The 25,364-nt window shown below is 35.8% G+C and overlaps 1 protein-coding gene across 4 annotated transcripts; it reads right to left on the reverse strand.

The window, feature by feature from the left end:
• Positions 1-326: 326 nt before the first annotated feature.
• Ap1s2 (adaptor related protein complex 1 subunit sigma 2) lies at positions 327-25,364 on the reverse strand. Of its 4 annotated transcripts, XR_007830217.1 has the most exons (6): positions 25,198-25,364; positions 22,974-23,152; positions 17,655-17,763; positions 16,474-16,611; positions 13,259-13,353; positions 327-1,606 (listed from the first exon to the last, which is right to left on the reverse strand). XR_007830217.1 is itself a non-coding variant. In XM_051142346.1 (5 exons), the coding sequence occupies exons 2-5, from the start codon at positions 23,150-23,152 to the stop codon at positions 1,559-1,561; spliced, it is 474 nt and encodes a 157-aa protein (XP_050998303.1). In that variant the 5' UTR covers positions 25,198-25,363; the 3' UTR covers positions 327-1,558. The 4 variants fall into 4 exon arrangements, 3 of the variants coding, with proteins under 3 accessions (XP_050998303.1, XP_050998305.1, XP_050998302.1); XM_051142346.1 differs by lacking the exon at positions 13,259-13,353 and having other exon boundaries at positions 25,198-25,363; XM_051142348.1 differs by lacking the exons at positions 327-1,606; positions 13,259-13,353 and adding an exon at positions 5,490-5,907.

Raw genomic sequence — 25,364 nt, forward strand, 5'->3', positions numbered from 1 at the left:
TCTGAGTTCCTATGTCAGAAAGCGTATACAAGTCAACTGCATCAAGGTTTTCAAAGCATTTATTAATTGAAAATAAATGTGTTGTAAGTTCTTGCTGGCATGGAATCCATGTGATTTTTTTTAATGAGCTTGAAGTACATGAATATTCCTTAATTCGTCTGCCATTTTTTGTGTGTGCTTACAATCACCATCACATTCCAGTGCACGGGTCAGGTGTCAGATGGAGAGGAACTGTCAACATTGTATTGGGGGGGGAAAAGAACCCTTCTTTTCAAATCCCTCTTTAGTTCGACAAACTTTTAGAAAGAGATAAAAGCACACCACAGTGTTTGCAAAACATTTATTACCATTAATTGGTGAAGTGATAAGACAGTGTTCAGGTGGCTTGAAAGTTGTTCACAATCACAGCAAAGCGTACTCCAGCCTAGCATTAACAAGGGAACGTAGAAATCAGGGAGATGTGTTCAGGTATGTATTAATATGTAAAAAGTGATGCCGAGCATTTATATAGCTTGAAAAAATATAGGGCCAACCAATGCCATTTGCTTCAGTCAACTCTCACTTTGCTATACGAAAGTTATCTTTTAAATTTTCATAAGACTTCAGACGACTAGGTAGTGACATGAAAGGAAAGGGAGCTGCTGTCAAGTCTGTAGCACTTCTAACTGGAAGGAAGCAATAGGGAAGCAAAATAAATTTGGCTTTAACAAGCATCCCAGAAGGAACGTTCATGCTGTAGATAATGACTTTATGTAACACTTTGTGAAGAGAGCAACATACGGTTACGAAGAATATCTAGTAAATAACAGTCCTACTTTATTTTGGGGCACTGAAAACAAGTAACTACATGATTATGACCACTAAAACTTCACCTTGGGGAGTCAAATGTTCCTTGGCCTTAAAAATTATGTGCTCAAGAATAGGAAAGTCTTTGTTCCTTGTCCCACTAATTCAGAATACTTAATGAATTTTGGTGTAAAACAGCATCATTCTAAGTTAGTCCTCTAAAAGTATCTATATTCCCTTTGTTTTAATGTATGTTATATCCAATAAGGGTCTTTGGTATAAATTTGGTTTAAATTTTCAATAAACTTTCATTGATTTGATCTGTAATGTGTCAGTTCCCTTTATTCTTATATATACTGAAATATTACTGTTGTCTTTGGTTTTATCAAACCAGGTTTCACATAATTTAAGTTTCCTTTCTCACGTACAGAAGTAAATGTATTTTGCCAAATTGTTTGAGATATATATATATATGTATATAGACATTATTTTTATATGTGCACATAATTATGAGACTGACCTTTAATTTTAAAATGTCCAGAAATGGTATGTTAATTTTTCTACATCTTTCTAACTCATATTTGTGTCCCTTAAGTTATTTGATTAACCAAAGTTCCCTTAAAAAAATTGTGTAGGCCTGAATGAAGCAGCTTAGCAAAACAGTAATACTGACAAGACATCATCTTACACCATTAGCTAACATGGACATGAGAGGCAGTGACCATCTACAGTGTGTGAAATGCCACAAGAAGTCATCAGCAAGGGAGGACAGTTATGTCAGTCCAATTTCTTCAAGAACACTACGTGGGGTTTCAGCTTCCTGTGGAGGGAAAATGTGAGACTCTGGTAAGCAGATACAGTGAGAGTGTCTTAAGACTATGAAAAGCTCACATGAAGGGCATGTTCATTTTAGAGACTAGTCAAGGCAATTTAGGGTCACGGGACCAATCTACTAGTGATAGCCAGTAGGGTTTTTCAAAGATTTGTGCCTAAAACATCAGAAGAATGTTTTCAGCATTTACTAAATGCTTAATTACTGACCAGTGTGCTTGGAACCATTGCTATAACACAAAAAGCAACCAAGCCCATTGTAAACTAACTAGCAATGTATGAAATCACATACAGAAAATACTACCAAAAAACTTAAAACTCAAAATGTCTTCCAAATAAAAAGCTCCCTCCTCATAAGTTTCTAGTGAGTTACGTAACACTTTCAATGTTTGGTGTTGTCACATGTTATCAAGAGAAATGCCTGCCCTGTGTAGTTTTTCCTTAACTGTCTACTGCAATGCTTTGGAGACAGCTACCTTCCCAGACATTTTCTGGGCAACCACTGGCACTGGTAGAGGTGACATAGAATAAACACTATGGGGAAAGTTTTTGTTGTTGTTGTTTCTTTGTTTTGTTTTGTTTTTGAGACAGGTTTTCTCTGTGTAACAGCCCTGGCTGTCCTGGACTCATTTTGTAGACCAGCCTGGCCTTTAACTCACATAGTTCCACTTGCTTCTGCCTCCCAAGTGCTGGGATTACAGGTGTGCACCACCACGTAAGAATGAATATTTGTTTTTAAATGTCAAAGACAAATTAGCCAAATCTAAAAGAGGTATTTTAAAAATTTCCAAACTGACCAATTTTGAATACTATAAAAATAAAGGACCTTATAGGTCAGTGGTTAGCTATTACTAGCAATTTTGTAATTAAAAAGCAACATTGTTACTTTAATAGATGAAAACAATGTAAGATTTTGTTATCCAATAATAAACTTACTTTTGCATCCTTATAAGACAGCACAAAACAAGGAAAAGAAAAATTATATTACATCAGGAATCCTTAGAATATTAGGTTGAATGGTAGGAAATGCACTATACAATGTAATCTTAAATGGCTTAAAATCTGTTGTTTCCATATGTGGGAAGCAAAATAGTACTTACCTTCATGTCTTGAGAATTAATTTTTTAAATATGCCTGATTTAAAGAAAGTGTTTCAAAAAATTTTAGCTGATAGTTAACAACTGAGATCTAAGTGAAGGGATTTAGTATTAAATACTAGAACCAAAAAAGTTCATAGAATGCCTGTTAGTAATACTTGTCTAGTAATGAAAAATGGGTGGAAAATCAGCTTTAGTGAATAGGGACATTTTTCCAAAAGGTAGTATAATCTATGAAGTACATTGCCCCCACCCAATTAAACTTCAATCTAGTCAGGTTCCAGATCTAAGAAAGATGGAGGATAATAGAGAAAGGTAAGCACTGCCACAAGAATATAATCACTGAAATGGCAATGTAGCAAACTGCCATTAAAAGGTATGGTTTTTTGTTTGTTTGTTTTGCCTTCATGTCTTTATTGTAAAGCCATGGCAAACACAACACCACAAAGTTCACTCTCTTACTGCTTGGGAAGACAGTGGCAGAGTGACAGATTGAGACAAGACCTTCTTCTGGAAGCTGCTGACTTAGGTTTTTAGTTTTTAATGGTAAAGAGTAAGGGGGTGGGGTGGGGGAATAGGCTTGCTAAAAATTGAGAGACTGAAGGCCTGTGAACCATTTGATGTAAAATTTCTTTGGAGTCTAATAAAGTATAAGAAGGCATTTACCCCCCCCCCCCCCGCCAACAATTAGGAAAAACTGAGCCAGGCATAAGACAAAATTACTATCTATTTTGTTTGTGGCTCTTAGCTGTTAGGAACACATACTGTAGCATCAAAGATGAAATAACAGTTTGTCTAGGGTTTGCTTGAGGACAGAAGTGGATATGAAGTTGACAACTGTTGATGTTGAATGATGTATAAAGGAATGCTCTGTATGGGATTCTCTGCTTTACTCTAGATGTTTCCATGATAAATTTAACTATTTCAAACTGTTGGCTCAAATGATTAAAATGGTGAATTCTAAATATTTTTAAAAATCACACTTTAAAATATTTCCTGGAAAATGAAAATATAAAATGTTATTTTATCAAAAGGGGTAGAGAAAAAAAAGTCATTCACATGAGACAAAGTACATGTGAATTGAAAATTATTTTCCTTTACTACTGTCATTTTACAACTTCATGTAACCTTTACTAGGTTAAAGATTCCTACACTGATTTCTATACAGTTTATATTCTCCGAGTATCTAGATACAAATGGCCAGTAACTACTCCCTCGAGCAGATCAGATTTCTGTGAAGTGCTCACTGCCTGTGGTGTTAAGAGTCCTGTTGCTTTCTGAATATGCATTACATAATAATATATATCCTTTCTAAAGTCTAGTTTAATTTATACAGTATTCCTTTAAGACTGGACAAGTTGAACGTTTGTATAAACTTTATAATACAAAATGTAATTTTTGCAAGTTCACACTGAAATTGTAGCTCAAAATTATTTAGGGAAATGATTAAAATAGAATGGTTGTTACCAGGGCCTTCCTTCAGTGAAAGAGAAATGGGGAAGTGCTTGGCTGATGAGTTATGTAAGTTCAGTTCTGTAAGATGAAAAACTTCTGGAGATCTGAGGTACAGCAATGTGAATATACTAAACACTGCTGTAGACTCAGAAACGGTTAAAATAGTGAAGTCTACCTTAATTTTTAAAAATCACAATTTAAAAAATTACCTGGAGAAATGAAAATATAAAATGTTATTTTATCAAAATAGATGGAGAAGAAAAGTCATTCACATGAGACAAAGTACATGCAATACTTTATTTTAGACATGCAAGAAAAGCTATTTCAGAATGTGCTAATGTAAAGCAAGCAGCTGTATTCAGATACCCCCCAAAAGCGCAACATTTTGTTACAGCTCAGCACACAGCATCCAAAACAAACAGGCATGAGACAATGCATATTTATGCAACATTAAAATCAGATGAACAACATGTAGGGAGGGAGGATGGGAAAAAATGGAAATGAAAGACCAATGTTTTGTGATGCTGCAGATGGTAATGGAGATAGCTGATTTGTACAGCTGCCTAATACTACATTTCCTACTAAAGTCTTTTTGGCATATTTAATTTTTGTCTTTTGAGACAGGGACTCCCTAGGTAGTGTAATACCTCATCTTCCTCCTACCTCAGCCTCACAAGTACTAGGATGATAGGCATGCCTCTTTTAAGTTACTGTAAATAACAATTTAGACTTTGAACTCTCTAGATATAGACAAATGAGTTATCTTGTATATTTATAAAATATGCTAAATATTATTAAAAGCATATTTATATAAAATTAATATTAAAAGTTTTTAGTATTCTAAAACATATAACCATAGTTAACAGCCTGAGTGTTTAGAAGGCTTAATATATTAATTAGGAAGCCATTAACTAATAAAGTATAAATGTTTAGGTATTAAAAATGAATATCAGAATTTTTATATCATATAAGTAGGCTCAGTATTACTGCTTCAAAAGTATTGGTACTGAGCAACAGAGATTTCAGGAGACTTTGACATAGCTTTCTGATAGTTCTTAAAGGGACTGTTTGACACTGCACAAATGTGGCTCAATAAATATTGGCACTACAAAATTTCTTTAAAATTTAGTGTTTTAACCTTAGATCTTATAGCATTGTACAATACATTTCTTTTACACTGCTTCAACATACACTTCGGTGTGATACAGTCAAACATATTAGCTCATACAGACCGTAAGATAATCAGCACTAAACAAAGCCTGGTGTTCTTCGACAATGGCAGCTCAAACTACACTATATATTGTGGAGCTGCTAATTTTGCCTGAGTTCCTAACTGTATTTTCTTTGGTTAAACATTTGTGATTGTCCCTGATCTTTCTCTTTTACTCACATAAGGTTAATTACAGATGATTTACTAATGATAACTTGTATGTGTTCAGAATATTAATCAAAACATTCACAAGTCATATTTTATCAAGAACTCAGTAGTAGATAGAAATAAACTGTATGTCAATATCATATACAGAATGAAAATAGAATTAGGAATATGCACAGAGAAAAATACAATCAAAGGTACTAGCTCTAAGATGCTATATTATCATTTTACAAGAGAATTAGTCACCAAGCTGAGGACATTTTCTTTCATAAGTATATCAGTTCTCTATTTCCTCTGTGAAATTCTGCACAGTCGATGAGCAGTCATTTAGTACACAGGGACATTAAAATATTCATGGCGTGGCTACAAAAGAAATGCATATATTCTTACACACACAGTATACAAGCTGATGGAGACACAATCAGATTTTGAGAATGTTCACAGTAAAGTTATCTAAAGCATCAGGCTTGCTTTTGTTCTTTGGTTTGTGGCTGAACATGTACGTTCTTAAACAATTCCATTCAGATTTATCTTTTTCAAGTTCATGGTATGTAACAGTAAACAAGATGACCTATATTCTACAGAATCCTCATGTAATGTATTTACTACTAATCTGAAAAGATTGCTACTTTAAATCAATGCTAATTATTGGCAAGTTAAGTTAGAATATTCCCTTTTTACCAGTGTGTTACATTCATTAGAGTACTATTATACTAAGGAGAGAACGCAGAAAAAAAGCTTCCTCATGAACAATTTAAAACTAGTCACCATATGGTATTGTTAAATACCTATGAAAGCTTTTTAAAAATTTTTTTTGGTAACTTAGCTAAAGAAATGTGACCTTAAAGGCTAAAAATTAATTTTTTTGAAAGCCCTCAAAATGATCCTAAGGAATTCCTCAAATTTGTTAAATGGCTATGCCTCTGTGTGTGTGTGTGTGTGTGTGTGTGTGTGTGTGTGTGTGTGTGTGTGTGTGTAAATAAAACAACAAGCTATTAGATGTTCTCACATCAAAAAGAGATAAAAGTAATCCAAACTAGGGCCTTAAATGGACCTTATGGCATCCCAGATGAATTTTAAAGTTGGGACCTTTCCCATTAAGAATAGTGTAATGATAAAACAAGGAAGTAAAGAAATATTAGTAACAAATGCCCAGTGCCTCATTTATTTAGAAAAGCTTTCATTCCCATGGAAAGTCTTCATCTTTACTAACAGCATTATTGATTTACTGTATTTAAGAATACTTTGTCAATGGCTCTCAACCTATTTCAATATTCTGTGTAAAAGGTAAGTTATAATCTCAATTAGGAGTTATTATAGGGAAAATTTCTTTAAAAACATAATTATTGAAATAATAGTGCTATCCGTTGGTATTTAAATGAAATTAACTTTCCAAATAATGCCAAAATACAAATATTAAACTCGACAAAAATCATAAAACTGAATTCATATATCCTACTACATTTTGATGCATGTCTGTACTCCAGCACGTATCCTAGTATGCTTTCTTATACCCAATGAAACTCTTGCTGTGATACATAGTCTCTGTTTTCTGGAGAGAGAACAAGAAAAGTTTAAGTCTCAAATAACCTTATACTTCAATACCACTTCTTTGCCTTTATGTTATAGTTTTTAAACTTTTTGATTTGTCAACTTTATATCATGTCATATGAAAACCAACATGAAAAGTTTTTTAAAAGACTGTTTTAATTTATTATGTATATGGTGTTCTGCCTGCATGTACACCTGCTAGCCAGAAGAAGGCACCAAAACACATTATAGATGGTTGGGAGCCACCATGTGGTTGCTGGGAATTGAACTCAGGACCTCTGGAGGAGCAGTCAGTGCCCTTAACCTCTGAGCCATCTCTCCAGCCCCCCATGAAAAGTTTATGCCCATTGAAGGAGAAAGGTGGTTTCCCAACAGGGCTAAATATATACATTATAATAAAATTAAACACAGAGTTAAATACAATCATTCCTTCCTGGAGAAGACTTACAAGGACAAAAATTCTATATGAACAATTTTGAAATGTGGCCCCTTAGACATTGCCATTGCTTTTTAACTAACAGGTTTTTTGTTTGTTTGTTTGTTTTTACTATGTTTTGGGGAAAAAAAAGGGTTGATGATAAGCCAAACTATTCTTTAAAGCCAAGGGTCCGTACTACTGTACTGAAACAAGAGATTACCACCTATCAGTTGTCAAGAATATTCTTCATAAAAAGAAACCCTTCTTCACTGGAAAACATCCTTCAAGAAAAAAGCCTCTAAAATGCACAAAAAAAGATGGTTGTATATAGTGAATGGTATCCTTTAACCACTTTTAGGATACTAGGAAATGTCCAGTTCAGACTGTTACCATCTGAAGAAGTTCTATAAAGTGCTTTGATGACTACTTATAACAGATTTCACTATGTCTGTCCCTCTCTTATATGCAAAGGACGTACAGCAAATTCAACATAAACTTTAATATTCTAGGCCCTTATGCTACCAGTACATTTTCCGAGTTAAAAAATATGCAAGAATTAGGGGGAGGGGATGGAGCCCATCACAGTATACGAGAGACCCCAAGCAGCTAGGTCTACTATCTTGCTCCTCCCACAGACACCTTTGGAAATGAGCTTATATATAACCCAGAAAAATGAATGTATGAGTATTACAAATATGTTATTTTCAACCAGAAATGGGCCTTCATTTTTGGGCAACCCCTTTGTTTAGCACTAATTTGTTCTTTATTGAATCTGATGCCAAACCCCATACTTTGCTTGTTATCCCTTCTCTGCAAGTCCCCAATGGTTCTCTAGATGTCATTTTTCAAGTCCAAGTTCTTATTTTAAGAACCAGTTTACTCATCAAACTAATGAAAAGATTTCTAGCTTTACTCTGAGAGTGCCTTATAACAAAGAAGACGTTTCTTACCTACAACCAGCTTTTGATTCCATCCCATCCCCACTTCCAATACAATAAACTTTCCCTTTTATTCCTAATGGTCATCACTCTGTATGAGTTACTTCTCCCCAGTATACATGCTTTTCAACTTCCTCTGTACTATGTTTAGGATGTTAAACACAGTAGACAGGAATCAATTTAGATGTTATCAAAATCACCTGTCTCCCTAAAAAAAGAAAAGCTCTTGCACCATGAAATTTCCTAGATATTCATTCACTATGCTTATGATGTGGCTCACAAGTAAAACTAACCAGAAAGCTTAAGTACTCCTAAACTAGCAATGCATCACCTTAAATATTGTTGTACTGAGAGATGCTTAAATAAGCTAATGGTGTTAGATATCCAAGACTGTGCAACTACTCTCCTGATTCTAGTTCAATGTGGTAAAAGAAAACATTTTCTATTTAGTGAAGAGCAGTTATAAGGAAGTGTGATTTCAAGTTTATTACCTTACTGAAGCTGTTTTTAAGGGGGTTCTTCTTCCCAATACTCCCTGTTTTGTCCCATGTTTTACAACACAATGGTCTTTTTCAATGACCCTAACTGAATTCTGTGGCAAACCATAAAAACGTGCTTAATACTGAAAATCTATTCTTTGGGTTAAAGCCCCAAAGGGCCACACAATATGCAAACCTACTAAGATCTATTTTAAGCAATAAATTTTAAAAATAGGATTGGCCGGGCATGGTGGCATAGGCCTGTAATCGCAGCACTCAGGAAGGCAAAACAGGCAGATCTCTGTGAGTTTGATGCTAGCCTGATCCTCAAAGCAAATCCAGGACAGCCAAGGCTACACAGAGAAACCCTGTCTCCAAAAACCAAAAACCAAACCAAACAAACAAACAAGATTGAAAACAGTTTATAAGGTACCTTTTAGATGACGGAATTCACAGTGTGGTCCTATTTTATAAGCATTTGTGAATTAATAAGAATAGCTACAGATTTTCTTTGGAATAGTACTTGTAATTATTTCTATTATTTTAATTATATGTTGGCATATGTGTCTGCATGTGGTTATGTACATGAATGCAATTGCCTATAGAGGTCAGAGATGTCAGATCCCCCAGAGCTGGAGATAGAGACAGTTGTGAGCTGCTTGATGTGTGTGTCTTAGGGACAGAATTGGGGTCCTCTGGATGAACAACAGCAAATGCCCTTAAGCACTGAACCATCTCTCCAGCCTCCTACTGATTTTCTTTAACATTAGATTAGTAATGAGGAGCAAGAGCTTTATGGCTGCTCCAGATGGTTAGTGTATAAAATGGACAAAAGCTGACAGTGCTCTGCCCCATGTGCTGAACCTTCATTTTAGCAAGTTCTAGTTAGGTTTTTACCATCTGCAGCAATACAATGTGAACTCTCACCCAAACAGCAGCATTTTCCACCAAAAATTTATAATATAAATTAAGTAATATTAAAAATGCTTGTTTTCTCATCTGAAAAATGGAGGGAGGGGCCTTATGATAGTCAATATCATCCTCCTTGATAATTTCATTATCTTGAGTATCATTACAGGGAACTTTAGTCTTATTTATTTTACAGTTATGCTAGCAATTGCAGGTATGGCTTTGTTGTAATTTTCTTCATTTTTTCCCCCATGGATGGCTATCTGGGTACATTTCAATGGCTTAATATTATGCTGAGCCTATGTCTTGGTGCATATTCATATATACATTTCTAGGTTGGATAAAATTTTGGATGTGCAACTAATTGGACAAAAGGTATACTATATGTTTCATTTTGAAATAGATAACATAAAACCAATCCTTCAAAATGAAATGCAAGTTTGAGTGTTTACAGCAGTAACAAGAATGTTTCTTATTGTTGCAAGAGGAAAACATTTTAAAAGGGTTAGTTGGTATTTTAATTTGTATTCTCTTAGTAAACACTTCTTTTTTCATCCGTGACTGAGTCATATCCTCTGCTCTTTCCTACTGGGCTACTCATCTATTTCTATTATGATTTTCTTAGAAACAATGAGTAACTTTTTTTTATTATATCTTACAAATGCTACTCTAAGCCTGCTAATTATAAGATAATTAAGACAATTTACTTTCTTTGGCATCTAATTATACTTTTTAAATAAAACAACAGAAAAATTAGACTACAGAAATATTTTAAGCTTATTCAGGTGTAGGTGTATTTGCCCTTAAATACCTAAATTTAATCAGTTTTCTAAACAAATGATTTCTTAGAATCAGAAAATCAAACAAACTCTTCAAGGCTAATAGGGTAAGAAAGAACAAAAAGTCTATGACAAAAGAAAGTCAGTATATGTAAATTCTGGTCACTTTATTCTTCCTTTAAGAAATGATCACATCCTGAAGTGGATGAGGAAATCAGCTAAAAATTCAATAGCATGCTGCCTGCCTGCAGGGTAGATTCAATCTTGTTTGCACATAAAAACTCAATTACCTTAATAGATGTGAACAGATCTAGTTGTTGTTGAGGAAATTAGATTATTCCGTGACATCCCATAAGCTTTTCTGTGGGTTAGGTTCTAAAGGCAACCATAGATTGATTATCTCCCCAGCTGCTAGTTATCAGGCAAAGGTAATTTGTATGAATCACAGGGGTGATTTTTATAGCCATTTATGTATTAACATGTTCTTCTCACAATTTTAAAGTTTTTTCTACTCTTTTGCATTTCTAATTTTCAGCAATTAATTATACCGAATACTACATATACTATTAAAAAGGTAACAGTTTATAAATGAACATTTTAGTTCAAGATATTGAATTAAGTCAGAGTTTTCTCAAGTTGGATACAACTGACTTTGGGGGCTGGATAATTGTTTGGGGTGTGTGTCCTGTGCAGAATATGGTATTTGAAAGTGTTTTTAGTCTCTACCTAGTTGATGCCACTCACAATGCACTGCTTTGAAAACCAGGAATTCATTCAGGCATGCATAGCCCAATGGACCCTTGAGGTGTATAACTGCCCAAGACATTCCCACAAGAAATCAATGAGTTGGTGGGTAAGTTTATATTCTAGTGTATTGGCCTGTATTTACTAATTTTTCTACTATGGGAATTAATTTTTTTAAAGTAACAGAGGATTCGGACAAATTATAATGTCAGTACAGAAATAGCTCAAATCCAAACTTTTTCATCAATTACTGTTTAATGAAAAAAAAATCACCATTGACCACTCAGAATATACTCTTAGCAAGTCTTAACTCTAGGATCATGAAATCAATTATGAAAGTTAAGATTGACATTTAAGAAAATAAAAAAGAAGATAAAATTTGAGAGGGCAAAGCAAAAAATGAGAATATTATTCAATAATTTTTGTACTTTATATATGCAGTGATATAAAACTGCATTATTATGGGTTCTAGTAAAATATTCATTTCAAGATCAAATTTACAGTAACTGGCTATTTAAGTTATTCCAACTTTTAATCACTATAAAAAGCCAAACGGTGCTAGAGATACTGTCATAGAGGGCTTGCCTAGCAAGGACACTCTACCCTGAGTTCTATCCCCAGGTACTGCAAAAACAAACAAGAAATACAGAACTCAGACTAGCCAGAGATGATTCACCAGGAGTTAGAAAGGAAACAATGGGGGATGTGTTCAAAATTCCAAGGAATAAACAACAACAACAAAACGCTGACTACAACTATATAGAACAAAATGATTACAACTTGAAACCAGGCACGAATGGAACTAGTCATATTGTATGGCACTAAAGCAAAGCTAAAGGTAGACATTTATTCTGCCTTATACATCTGTCTGTTTCTGGATTATCTATTTTAAATATAAATAAAGCCTCATGTCTCCAGAATCTGTTCTAGCAGACCCCAAACTACATCTAAAACACTCTGCAACTAATAACTCTAGCCTTAACTTTTAGCCCAAATAAAGAGAGAGGTGTAGGCTTGAAAGAGTGGTAATTACAAAACATTGCAAGGGTTTTGTCTTATTAAAGCAAATAAAAAAAATTTAAAAAGCAAATCATAAAAAGATTTATAATAAAACGTGTTTTGCTATTAAATGACAATATTGTATATTTGAAAGGATCTATGCTTTTAAAACAATTTAAGATATTCTTGAGTCTCACTAGCATGCCTAAATATTTATGCTTAGCAAGGTTTGATTTTTTGAAAAACTTAAATCTTCATGTCATAAGATACTGTAATACTTACTCTCTTAATGTTACTATGAAAACCTCATTTTTTAAAGGAATCACCTTTTCTCTCAAGATTCTTACCTTTCCATTTTTATGCAGCCCCACCGATTAATGATTACTTTCACAAAGACATAGCATACTATTAAGATATTTCATGCGGGCCTCAGCACTAAAACAAATCAATTTTATCAGCAGTAATTCTCCATAGACTACCACACTCTAGACGAGACAGACAAACATCTGCAAATCCAGTGGCTCTATTCATAAAGTCGATCATCTTCAAGTAGGAGCAAATTCATGAGTACAGGGCTTGCTTTTGACACCTCACTTTTTCCCATTTCATGAATGACTTTAGTGAGAAACAATACCAACAGCAAACAAAGCTCAAAAGAAAGAAATCCCCACGAATTTCAAAATGATGCTGTTAGGATAGAAAGGGTGGCGCATCTCAAAGCGCTGATCAATACCATCATGCATGTATGTACCACTAGAGTTATAGCAAGCCCGATGCCTAGGAGTTAACTATTTGATCTTCACAGATCAAGCAAGGACTTGAAATCATCTCACGTGCAACAGTCTCTGCATAGTGCCATTTTATCCATGCCACAAAAATGGTAAATTTAGTAGTTACCAATAAATAAGTTGGGGGTCAAAGGAACTAAAGTCTTAGACTGTTCTTTATCATAAGATATCCTCAGACAAACCTCCCCATTCTTCATTCTGGCTCTATAAAATTAAGGAGCAGAGAAAAGCTGGTAAGTGCCTGACTTCACAGGGGAAAAGCCGTACTACCATTCCTTTGTCGTTATCAATATATGTGTTTATAAAATAAATTCAACTGCATCATTATCCCTCACCTTACCACCCAAAAACTAGGTATGTGGGGAGGGAAATATACTAAGAATTGTAAAAACAATTTTATTAATCTCAGCAAGTCATATCTTAATTTAAAAATCAACTTTAGCAATAGTGGCATGTTTTAAAATCTAACAGTCAAATATTTTAAAAAATTGAATAATGGGCCAGTTTCTGGGATTTCCCTCCCAAAGCTAATTATGAATTAATGCAACAAAAAGGTATAAACACAGAATTGGTCTGTGAATGCCAAATATGAGAAATATACTATGAAACCACAATGGTTGCTAATATTTTGGCAGTTTGCTTTGTTTTGTAGCATGATAACAGAAGAAAATCTACTTTAGCCACTATCTGCCCTGTTCACCCACAAAATGAAAGTCTATCTAGATTACATATTAGTATAATTCGTACAAATGCAAAATTTTAACAAAATTTCTGAATAGTATTAAGAAAAAGACCTAAGATTGAAATTATTCTAATTGTATATACTTGTAGGCCAACAGATGAAGTTCATTGTTAATTCAAAATCATCTTAAAATATTCCACAGAAAGATTTTTGACACTAAATAGAAAAGTCATAATACATAAAAAAAATTACATTGAAATTAAAGATTTTAGTACTTTTACTAAAAATTTTAGGTTGTATTTAACTAAAATAGCTATGCTTAAACAATTTTAGAGAGAAAATGACTTCAAGACACAAGTGACTACTATATCTCAAAATCTAAGACCTAGAAAGCTATTATACACTGAGCATTTTGGTAAAGTTAATAAGAAATGACTTTTGTAAATACTGTCTATGAATCTACATATCCAATAAAAAGTTCTAACTACTGATAAAAATAACAGTGAACATCCAGGCCTAAGAAGTAACAAACAGCAATACAGCTATAATAATGCTTTGTATCTCCTCATAGGGTGAATACACACTATCAAGTAAACATAACATTGTTGTCCTATTATAAAACATAGAGCAATTTTCCAGTAGCATTTAAAAAGTAACCCAGGATCAAGGAGATATCAATACCCTAAGAAGTACTTTCTAGGAACATATTAAAAGCAAAAACTGAACTTTAACAGTTTTAAAAATGTCTTAAAACAACAAAAACTTAACCAGAAAATGATAAAAAAAAAAAAAAAAAAAACTTAGAAAGAATATCAAGTCTAACATGAGAGATTCTAGTTCTAGAATAATTAAACACTATTAAGACAAGACACAAGTATGAAGAATTTTCAATTCCTAATCCTGAGGTCTACCTTTTGGTTAGTTTTATATTTTGATTTTGGCAGGGCCTCAGGTTACCCAGGCTTCTCTCAAAACTTCCTTTGCAGCTCAGACCTTGAGCTCCTGACTCTTCTGTCGCTACTTCCCAAGTGCTAAGTTTCAGGCATACATCACCAGATCTGGTTTATGCTGAGCTGGGCACTGAACTCAGGGCTTCATGCAAGCTAGGCAAGCACTCTTCCAACTTACCTACATCCCCAGCTTGACCTAATCATTTGTTTGTTTGTTTTCTCTGAAGTTTGATTAGTAAACAACAAAAGGAGATGCTAACTTTAAAGCCAATTTTACAATGATAGAATATACTCTTGAAGTCAACATACCTGATGTTAAAATTATAAACCTCCAAAATGACATGTTTGCAATTAATAAACTACCAGAGCAAACTGTGCACGAGAAAAAAGGTCTGTGCTCATTTGACTACCAAACAGCAGATGGTATGAGTGCTGCCACTGAGATACTTCAGTTTTATACTTACCAGCCTATTTTGTGACAACTACAACATTAAACACATAGTTCACTTCTCTCACATTTAGTGGTTGTAGATTCCAGATGATATCAAGACAACTCTAAGCAGGCCCTACAGCTGATACAGAAGATTCACTAGGAGTTCCCTGTACCACAAAGGCCAAAAGTAAAGAAATTATAACAGAATTAAGAGTTATTCTTTTCCCTTTAGTCATTCCTTTAAAGTGAGCTATTTCAGAAATACTGATATATTGAATTTAAAGTCTGTTTTACTAATTAAAAATAGATATGTAATAGAGAAGAAAGGGTTAAAATAAACAAGGAATACAAGTCTACTTTCAAGTAAATGAACTTTTAGTAAATTTACTTCCAGTAAATGAACCCATGGGGCACAAATATTCATTTATGTCATATATCACACACACACACACACAGACACACACACACGGCTACCCTAATGAAAGCATCCTATTTTTCTTTACTAACCCAGTTTCATGCTAAACTTTCTATATTATAACAACTACAATTAGCTCTAAACCATAATTTAATTTGGTACCTAAGCATCAAACACACAATTAGCTCAGGATGGTGAAGGCAATTAGAAGGAAAAGGGGTTGCTATGGTTCTGGGATATGGATGTTAAGACAAGAATATAATAGTTTTGACAGAACATGGTTAGTTATTTCAAAAGAACAAAGAGAAGTACAAATCCATTTAAAGTTAACTTTGTTAACACAAAGCTGGAGGGTTCTATAAAAAGTTTAATTAGAAAACACTAACATTTGCTTGGCTACATTTGCACTTAGTGGACATGAGGTGAAAACATGAACCAATTTGGAAAGGATATGCCATAATCTCACAGTCAACTCCTAATTATCCACTCTAATGAAAAAAGTCGGGGTGGGGGGTTTAAGAAATTCAAAACAGAGGATAAGAAGTTCTCAAATGATTATTATTTTTGGCCAATTGTGTCCCCTTTTAATATATACCTTTATTTATTTATTCCTTTATTTATTGTCATTGAAATAGTCTGTCCTCTAAGTCAGCCTGACTGGCAGGCTATCTCCACAGACAGATAACTGAGTTGCTGTGACTGACACATATTCCAAAGTGCACATGAACACTACATACCAACATGCTTTGAAATAATTTCTGAAATTTGTCGGAATGATGACTGACACAGTCTCCTAGCAAGAGCGAAACATGCTAGTTCCTTTTCATGAGTCTAAATAGCTTACCTCCTGCAAGAGATCAGCCTGCTCAATTGCTTTAAGGACATTTTTCTTGGATGTTTCCTGAACTTCTCCTCCCAAAAGAAATTCATCCAAAATAAAATAGGCCTTCTCAAAATTAAAGATGATATCAAGTTCACACACCTAAAAAGCAAAAACAAACAAACAAACAAAACCAAGGCCTGTTAAAAATTAACCCAAAGATGCTTATTCATTACTGGGCAGTGAATAAAATCTGATTAGATTGAATTGATATTAATTCTTTTCAAAAATGGAAATCTTGCTGATTAAGCACCATTGATTTAGGAAGCTTAATTGTCAAATTTCAACACTTGACTACACAATGCCTACAAGTAAGACCTGGCTCTCATAAAAACTGATCTTTAAATACTATTTCTTAAGTAATGTTATTAAGCTAACAATTCTGAATGCTCTTCCAGAATGCTAATGTCAGCAATAGGGACTCTTCTGGTTCACATACATTTGTGTGTGCATGCGTGCTGTGTGCTGCGTGCATGTGTGAGTGTGCGTGTGTGAGTACGTGAGGATGTTGCTCCTCAGGAGCCATCTACCTGGTTTTTAGAAACACGGTCTTTCACTGGGACCTAAGCCTCCCAGACTAGGCTAGGGCTAGGCTGGCTGGCTAATGAGGTCCAGAGATCCACCTGTCTCCATTATCCTGGGAATTCGAAGCAAAAGCCAGGGGCTAAAGAGATGGCTCAGCGTTTAAAAACAGTGTCTGCACTTCCAGAGGACCAAAGTTCAATTCCCCCCACCTACAATATCGCTTACAACCTCTATAGCTCTACTTCCAGGGGATTTGAAATCTTTTGGCTTCTGTGCACACCAAGTGTGCAAGTGTCCCAAGTAGGCAAAACGCCCATACATACAGAATTTACAAAGCAGCAGCAAGAGCCAGCACTGGCTTTTATGTGCATCCTGGGGATTAAACTCAGGCTCCCATGCTTGGGTGGTAATCACTTTACCAACTGAGCCATCTATCCAGCGCCTCTATTTTTACAAACTTATTCTTACCAGTATAATTAAATGAGTACATCTGTGGGGCTAGAGATTCTGAAAGTTGACTACATGCACTGACAAGAGTCAGTCCTGTCCTCCCCTTACAGTTAGAATCCTCAAATAGGAAGCTTGTTAGAGACAAGCTAAAAGCTAAAACTACTACTCACACTGCCAAAATACTTGTCAAGTAATTCCACGTAACGATGGATTATTTCCAGGGTAATCAGTTCATTGTCCTGATCCTCAATAGCACAGCAAAAATATAGACTGGCATATCTGTAATGAAATAGAATTACAGAAAAATGTTACACCTATAATCATGTTTTCTAAATATCTTTTCATGTCCTGTTGTACAAGTCCTCGTGCTTATTATAATCATGTTCATTCTTCTTTTAAAACAAATTCTTTTTCTCCTTGATTACAAAGTAATAAATGTACAAGAGAAAATCTGGAAAACACAGGCAAAAAGAAAAGAGAAAAATAATTCAGTCCTGTCTCTTAGCAGGAGTAAATTGATCTTGCTCTTCTTCCTTTCAGATTGCTTTCTGAGCATTTGGAAAATATAATTGAGCCAGTTTTTCTTAAGTTTACTTAATTAGAACAAAATATACAGTGCGATTGATTCAAACTACAAGCAAACTGGAGAAAACAAGCTGTCAATATATCCCAACTGAAGGGCTTATTGAAGATACTATTAATGCTTTAGAACATACTATTGAAGGACAATGTATACACAGAAACAACGTAGACATTTCAGTGCGTTCCCTTATTCCCAGAAAGAGAAAACAGGAAAGACAAAACACAGTACTACCTCTAACTTGAGTAAAGAACTTCCTTTTGTTCCCATCATAACTTTGTTTTGTTTATCTTTTAAAAAAGCAAGGGCTATGCTAATTCTCTATCCTCCCTAATCCACACTCTTCCAACAGCATCTGCAGAGTCTGGCACAAATGATATATAACACATTGGTTCTCAACCTTCCTAATGCTAAACTATTTAATACAGTTCCTCATGGTATGGTGACCCCCAACCATAAAATGATTTTTAAAAATATTTCTATTTATTTATTTACTTATTATTTTTGGTTTTAAGGCAGGGTTTTCGCTTTGTAGACCAGGCTGACCTCAAACTCACAATGATCAGCTGCCTCTGTCTCCCTGAGTGCTGGGGTTATAGGCGTGTGCCACCACATCTGGCTATAAAATTATTTTCATTGTTACTTCATAACTATAATTTTGTTACTGTTATGAATCATAATGTAAATATTTTTAAGATACAAGTTTGCCAAAGGAGTTGTGATCCACAGGTTGGGAATCACTGATATAGAAGATTCTCTGAATTATGAAAACTAAAGATTAAAGGAGCTGATATAAAAATGACAGACCAAAGACAGATGCAATTGTTTCTATGAACAGAATAACAATTTCATTGCAGAGATTGTTAATAGGAAATCTGAAGTAAGATTATTTTTAAATGTGTCTCATGCTGCTGTTAAGGCATCCAATATGGGCACTATCTCCTTGCTTCTTTATTCACAATACAGCCTCTTTGTTTACAAAATAAACAATAATATTTCAACAACAACAACAAAACGTTTGAAGGTCCTTAGTTATACCAGTCATGAATTTAAAAATGAGCAGGACCAATGTATCTAAGCACCAACCAAAAATACTTTTAAGAAAACAACAACAAAACAACTCCTGCAACAGTATTTAATTTTAGCTTTTTTTTTTTCTGTCCTACTAGAGATCAAATCCAGGGCCTCCTATACCATTCATTCCTCTTCAGTCCTCTAAATGCTTACTGCACTTAGAGTGGGGGAGAAAGGAGAAAAGACAGCTATTAGCATGGTAAGAACACTTCTTCAGAAAGCAGGGGAAGGGAGAACCAGAAGGACAATAGCAGGCACCAGGGACAGGCTCCCTGTAAATGAGACACTAAGTGTTAGTGGAGGCTTTTGCATATTTTACCATCTTAATCTTCACAACATCCTCACCAAGCTATCATTGTTATTTGCATTTATAGGAGACCCAGGCTTGAGCAGCCAGCTCAGAACTGAAATTTGACCCTGGAGCCCACATTTTCTATTAAAAACCACAGCTGAGAACTGTATTAAAATAATCCTGCACCTGGCTAAAATTAAAATATGCTCAACGCAATATATTAAGAGCTTTGAGGAAGGGAAAGAGATTTTTAAAAAAAGATTTAGTAAAAGATTACCAAGAGAACATGAAGAATACTCCCGGTTTTTAGGACCAAATGGTGTTTTAAAATTCAATAATGAGCTTGTTTTGTTCTCGTAGTACATATTTGTAAGTCTAAATCTGAAGTAAAATTAATAATAGACTAGTAAGGAGAGAGGTATGTTTAGTTATTTTTAGCACCATGGATTAGAGCTTACTCTAATTACTGGCACTCAACATCTGAAAGTGCCTATTCTTATATTCAAAACACATGACTTCTCTGCAGTCAGCTAAATATCAGCTGACTGTGCGTGAATGTAGCTAAACAATTCTCAATGCCCACTGGTATGTCGTTAAGATTTCTTTTGTTAGTAAAAAAAAAAAAAAAAAATCAATAAGTACCTCTCAACAAATTCTCAAGCTAGTAACATGGGGATGCATTTTAAAATTAATTTTAAAAGACCTAAATTCAATTGTCTCTACTATGAAATGCTGCACGAATTAGGCATATAATGTTCTGTCTCTAAGGGGTCAGGAGTATTTATTTTAAAGATGAGGAAAGGAACATATTCAAAGTCACAAAACTAGGGAATGGCACATGGGAACACAACATAAGTCCTCAGATTTTCAGTCTGTCTTTTCTGCTATATTAACCAAATACCCAAAATGCTCAGGGATGAAGAACATGGACAGGATGAGTAAAGATGAAAAAAAAAAAAAAAAAAAAACCACAGGCTAAGAGGAACAGTGAAAGTGCTAGAGCAGAATTTACTAGGCTCTCAGTAGGAATTCTCTGGCTTTTAAGGTCTTATCTTCCAGCCAGAGCAGAGAGAACACATCGCCTCCTAATAACAAAATACATGGTTAAAAGGGAAGTAGATGAGGTTTTTCAGTATGAAACAGAAGGGGGCATAAAGAAAAACATTATACATTCTGTCTTTTGGAAACGAAACATCTCGGTGAAGGTCCTTTGTTGTTGTTGTTAAGTCCACATCTTACTTGAAAAAACTTTCATCTAAATATCAGATCAGGTAGGAGTTCCCTTTTTATAATTTCTGCAAAAGAGAGGGAGAGCAACAGGAACAGGCTGAGTGGCAAGTGTATGCGCTCAAACCTGCTGTTTCCTTTTTTCCTAGGAACCGCCCATTCACTGGCTTGTTCTCTTGCTAGGATTTTCCTCCTCCACACGGGGGACTCCTTTCACTATCTAGAAATAAGCTTAAACCTCTCACACCTTTTATAAACCCTGTCCAGGAATCCGGAATCCATGTCTATGGGTAGTTACAACCTCTTCTGTCCTTGCTGTTTCGAATTCTCTACCTCTCCACCTCCTTATAGCAAAAGTTCTGTTTCTACTGAAACTGTTCTGGCAACAGGCATTGCATGAAATGCTCACTACAAGATTCTAAGACGTCTGCACTTTTACTGAACTTCCGTGCAACACCTGGCAGCACTGTTCTTACTCTCGAATCTCTCTGCTTCCCTGACTTTACTGATCTAACAGCACCTCTTTGCGCCTTTATCATTTCAATCTGCAGGCCCCCTCTTTATTCCTTCCACCTGCACCTGCATGCTGGTTATCTAAAACTTTATGTCTAACTTTCACCCTCGAGTTCCACATCCTATGCTCACCACATCCATCAGAGAGCCAAGTGAACAGACATGGACATATCAACCTGCCCTTAAATTAGCTGAATTTCCTAGCTTACCTTTCACCCCATAAACCAAACTGGAGAAATGAAGTGACTCCACTCCCTCTTTCAATTTCAAACAGGTCTCCTTCCTGGCCTCTCAGCTCTGGAGCCAGGTATCATGCAGTCCCCTGCTGATCCTGCAGGTGCCAGTCTCAGTCCCTTTCACTCCCCTAGCCACTGTTTTACTGCAATCTTTTCAGAAATGCAAATCAAATCCTTCTTTCTTTCCACACCTATTTAAAACCATTGCCTCCACACTAAGACTTAGGTTGTAGCCCCATGCCTATCATTAGTATAGGGCCAAGTGAAATTTGAACAATAACTAATGTTTTCCAAATTCAAGACCTGTCTGTTGTGCAGAGAGCAGAGGCCAACTGAACCAGGGTACAGGATTCTTATTTCTGATTCCACGAAAGCAATTCTATTTCTACTTGTTTTATTCAAGTTCCTAAACCTGGGAGAAAAGTGTGTGTTTTAAGGCATCTTCCAGCTCTCAAATGCTATGATTTTTCTCAACACATACTAAGCCAAACACTGGATATAAAAATCACCCAAATTGATGTAATTCACTAAGAAATAAAGAGAAGGCTAATGTATTAAGAGGGTCTCTATATGTACTACTAATCTCCATGTCTTCCTCTGCCACCTCCACCACAAAACCCATGCACACTTGGAATAGAAAATAGAAGAAAACTAGACTTGTCTCCACCTTCACTGCATTCCATACTGTTAGTTCTCTGCAAACTCCCCACACAAGAAAATCCTTTATATGAAGAAATGCTTTTATATTAAATTCAGTAAATTACTGAAAAGGAACCAGAAATGGGAAAGAAACAAGGAAATGCTCTCTCAAAAAACATTCTGAAAAAAAAAATATATATATATATATATTTCTTTTCAACTGCTTAGAACAATCTTGAGAAAAGTTTTGGTTAACAACAAAGTGAAGATGTGTAATATTAAAGAAAAAACTATGTAAAAAGCCAACCTACAAGTTATTTTGCACTAAAAAGTTCCATCCTTGGTAAAATTATCACATCTAAGCATAACTCCTTCACAGCAACAAGTCTATTTCAAATAATAACTACTACTAGCAAAAAGATCCCATATATATACAAAATATTTAAACATCTGTATACTGAGATGGTCTATGTGTCCAGGATCTTTATAAATAAGATTAATTCTAAAAATCAGATAAAAGGAGTGCCAAATATCAGTTATTTCTTTATAGATTTGTTGTAAGAAAGGATTATTACACTGTTATCTATGCATGCCTGAATTTATGGAATTACTTAAAAATTTAAAATATCTTATTTACCCCTGGAGTGAATTCACTGAATTTTTCTAAAGTGATAATCAAGCATGAATAGCTGTTTGTCTTTAATTATGCAATTTATTTTAAATGATTCCCCTGCTGCTATCATTTCTGCTTAAGGCAAGCAATCAAAATACCAGTTACTTATTTTTAAATGGGAAGTTTTCCTTTAAACTTATTTCCTTTAAATATTTATTAATCCTTGTTTATTTTCATAAGTCTGCAATTTCTTCATTAGAAATAACCCTAATGTTTGACAGTACTTCACCTTTCTGATAAATTAAAAAAAAATACCTTTTATAAACAATTTTCAGATCTCTCCACTCAAGGAAGCTGCACATTTTAGGTTTCCGTGCTAAAACGGTTTGAACAAGTTCTCTTGTGATCTTCTTCTTCTCTTTGTCTGACAGCGGGACATACCATTTCTGCAGCCTCAGCTTTCCCTGACGACTAAAAAGCAACATAAACTGCATCTGTTAACATAAATAAAAATCAAGATTACATACAATTACCAGTTAAGATCACATGGTTTTCAGAGCCGATTTGAGGGCACAGCAAACACCCAGACAAATGATTAGTAAGCCATTGACACTGCTATGCAGATTATAATAGCAGGAAATTCTTTTGGAAAGATCGTCTTACTATATGTTGGTAAATGTGGAAGAGAGTGTGTGGAAATAAGAACAGGTGGTAAGCTGGAGTGAGAATTTTGAAGAACAAGAATTCTGATAATTTAAGAAACAATCTTCTACCTGTGCTACACACCCCACCACTCTACATGCGTCGACATCAGGAAGACATCAGGTAGTGGATTTAGGTACATTTCTAAGAAAGAGAAAACCTTCTATTTTTCATCCTGAGGCCATTCTAGTTCTAGGTTGAATTTCTTATAGACAAACTGCTTATCACTTATTAAAGCACTCTCTTCAATTTATGCTAGCATATTTTAAGCAAAACAATATTTTTTTAAAAGATCTTAGAAATGACACATTTTTCTTCACAAAAGCCTGATTTTTATTTCTGTTTCACTTCTATAAACTCCAGTACAAATAAACGTTAAGGCACTGAGTTAGTGTAATATTATGTAAAGAAGAATAAAAGCCTAAAAAAGCTTAACTGAAAGTTACTCATATTGAGACACTGCAGAGGGTACTTAAAACAACAAAATTTTGGAACCTGGCACAGAATACTTCTTTTAAAACAATTAAAAAAATACATTTGAATGTATGCAGGATTCTAGTATGTTTTATACTGAAGCTAATTTGCATGGATTTTCTTAGCATTTGCATGTCTGTTGGCCAGTCTACGTTTTCTAAGGCAGGTATTTTATAATTCAGCTGGTAAAAGCGAGCTGTATTGTAAAGCAAGTTTGAAGGTAAAATTCAGATAGGTGTTCTCTTTTAACCCTTTTAAGTTCCTTTAACAGTGACAGTGCAATAGGACCCACTCAAAGGGAGATTTCTTAATATTCACCACACCACCTTAAATTTGAACCCAGGAGGAGGAATTTACGTAACTAATATAAAATCAATTTGGCTCTAAATTTCGACAGGAAATCCACCTCGCAATATCCCAAGAAGGCATCAAGAAAACATCCGGAAATATATGGCGTAGCCATTTAACTTTAATAAAGTTAAAATTGGCTATTACCGCACACAACACTCTACATAATTCATTGATAGGAAAGTGCCACCTATGTAAGTACTGAAGACAGCGGCATTCGAAGAGAACGGCAAGTAAAGCATCAACTGGACATTTAACGCGAACCGTTACCAGAACTTGGGGAAGGAAGCGATCTGGTTTTCTTAAATCTTGATGACCAGGAAAGAGGGTTGGCTAACGACAGGGGTGTGCTCTAGGCTATCTGTAGCAGGGTCCAGTATCCGCCCTACTACTTTGTAAGACGAAGAAACCACGCATTTTCCTTAAAAAGATGTGCTAACATGGGACGAAGCCCGTGGCACAAGTATTCCTTTTCCCTCGCTTTGATTTTGCCGCACATCTTGGGACAATTTTTCCAGATGGGTATTAAAACAAAAACAAACACCAACAATGAGCTCAGCTTTGGAGTGGGCACTGGTCCAGCATCCCTGGGGTCCCGCAGTCTCCGACGCCTCCCCTCCTCCCGGGACCACACTCCATCACTGCCCAAAGCCCGGAGAGGTGACCCGCAAGGAACTGAGCAGAGACAATGGCATCCGCTGGCCCGCCAGGGGCGCCAAGTCCTCGGTCGCTGCTACCCCGGCCCCTCCCCAAAACGCCCCGCCAAACTTGAGGCGATCGGCGAACCACAGGTGCCGCGGGGTCCCCGCGGAACCCAGGACTGGCCCCCGCATCACTGGCGCGCCGCAGAGTGGAAAGCGGGTCGCTACCGCCACCAGAAGTGAGTTTCGGGGCGCGGCGCCCCGGGAGGACTCGGGGTGGGGTCGTCGGAGTGCTCACGGGGCGGCGGGGGGCGCGCCCGGTCATCTCTCCCTCTTTCCATCCCTGACACCTCAGCGGACACCCTAACACTTACGGCGGCCGCGGGCCGCGGGCGCGGCGGAGCTTGGCCGGCTGCGGAGACTGAGGCGCCGGCGGCTGCTGAGGGGAAGCCCCCGTCGCCTTGCTGTTGAAGGGAAGCCGTGGTGCCGCGGGGAGGGGACCCGTCTGGCGGAGGGCAGGCTTAGGCGGCGAGGGTAGGGC

Source organism: Acomys russatus, chromosome X (assembly GCF_903995435.1).
Source record: "Acomys russatus chromosome X, mAcoRus1.1, whole genome shotgun sequence".
NCBI classification, from domain to species: Eukaryota; Metazoa; Chordata; class Mammalia; order Rodentia; family Muridae; genus Acomys; species Acomys russatus.

Coding starts and splice junctions, on each gene's coding strand:
- Ap1s2 (XM_051142345.1), bottom strand. CDS start 23,152: ATGCAGTTTATGTTGCTTTTTAGTCGTCAGGGAAAGCTGAGGCTGCAG. Junction 17,764..22,973: donor CTGAAAATTGTTTATAAAAG/GTATTTTTTTTT, acceptor ATTTCATTACAG/ATATGCCAGTCTATATTTTT. Junction 16,612..17,654: donor TTGACAAGTATTTTGGCAGT/GTGAGTAGTAGT, acceptor TTTGCTTTTTAG/GTGTGTGAACTTGATATCAT.